The following is a 1,323-nucleotide window of genomic DNA, read 5'->3' on the forward strand; positions in this document are numbered from 1 at the left end:
ATGTATTGACAATATTATAAAATTTATGTTACATATAAAGTTATTATAAATATAGTTTTCTTTTAGACTTTATTATATATTTGGAACTATATGAATTTATTTTTCATATTATGATATGTGAATTAAATAACCTCATCTTTCCTAGAATGAATAATACTAACAAAGTTTTAGATGAATAATGAATTTAAAAAAGTGTTAATTTAATATAATATATGTAGAATTAAGCAGCATCATATGCATTATTATATGTGATGTGAATATAATATTTATGCTGATATTATTAACAAGTAAAAATTTATTATAAAAAGTTTAGAACATATTTATTATCTGTAGAAGATATATATAATATGATGAGTGACACTAAATTAGAGGATGAATACGTATAATTTAAATGTTTAATAAAAACAAACTTAATAATCATAGTTTTAAAATGTCATATTTATTAAAAATTAAAGCCAAATTTTTTTCTTAAAAATTTAATAATTTTTGTTCATATTATTACTTTGATTTATAGTTCGATTTTAATGGTGTATTTCCCGAATGTACAGATGGTTTCGACTGGGATACAGGGGCATTTAGAGGTCGGGGAGATGCTAATAAATTCACAACTTTGTGTAGTGGCCTTAATTTAAAATTAACAACTGAAAATAGATCCACAGAATTTTCACAACTATGTCGTGTTCTTGGTTTATATTTAAAGCATATAGAAACAAATAAAAATGAACATGCGCAAAGGTGTTGTAAATTATTCTATTATAAACTAAAAAAAGATATAATGGATAAATTTAATTTAAAATGTAATGATGCTAAAAGTTGTTATCTGGAAATGGCAAATCATAAGGCAAATGGCTTAGATACACAAATATCTGATATATGCCTGAAACATTTAATACATATTGATGGTGATACTTTTAAAATAATGGAATATCTTTTTGAAATATATAACAAAGTTAATCTTTTTAATACTAATAATCAGAGAACCACTAGTAATATGCATAAATTTAAAGAGTACATAGAAAAATTAGAAATATATTTTTATAAATATAGAAGCGAAATTAAGGAAGAACTCGGAAAAATTATTAAGATATGCGAAGGCTATATAAGTGAATGGGAAGCTGATAAGCGCTTGGCAAAACATGCCTCAGATCTCCTAAAGTATGATAATTGGATAAACACAAGAAAAAGGAAACTCGAAGAGGAAGAAGAAGAAAATACAAGAAGTGATTGGAGACCAACAGAAACCTTGGAAAGCAAAGTATTATATGCGAAAGCTATAATGATCCCTCGGACAGATGATGTAAGAAACACAGGAATAAGTATTGG

At 24.9% G+C, this 1,323-nt stretch overlaps 1 protein-coding gene across 1 annotated transcript in view; it reads left to right on the forward strand.

Annotated features, from left to right (window-relative positions):
* Nucleotides 1-350: 350 nt before the first annotated feature.
* PGO_000050 (variable surface protein) overlaps nucleotides 351-1,323 on the forward strand; it is a gene marked incomplete at both ends in the record, with an annotated part of 1,248 nt that continues 275 nt past the window's right edge. Inside the window, 2 exons of the mRNA XM_028690697.1 lie at nucleotides 351-380; nucleotides 515-1,297. Coding sequence (XP_028546498.1) covers nucleotides 351-380; nucleotides 515-1,297 — 813 coding nt within the window. The remainder of the gene's footprint in view (nucleotides 381-514; nucleotides 1,298-1,323) is intronic.

Source organism: Plasmodium gonderi (genome assembly GCF_002157705.1).
Source record: "Plasmodium gonderi DNA, contig: Pgo-contig_6, whole genome shotgun sequence".
Lineage (NCBI taxonomy): Eukaryota > Apicomplexa > Aconoidasida > Haemosporida > Plasmodiidae > Plasmodium > Plasmodium gonderi.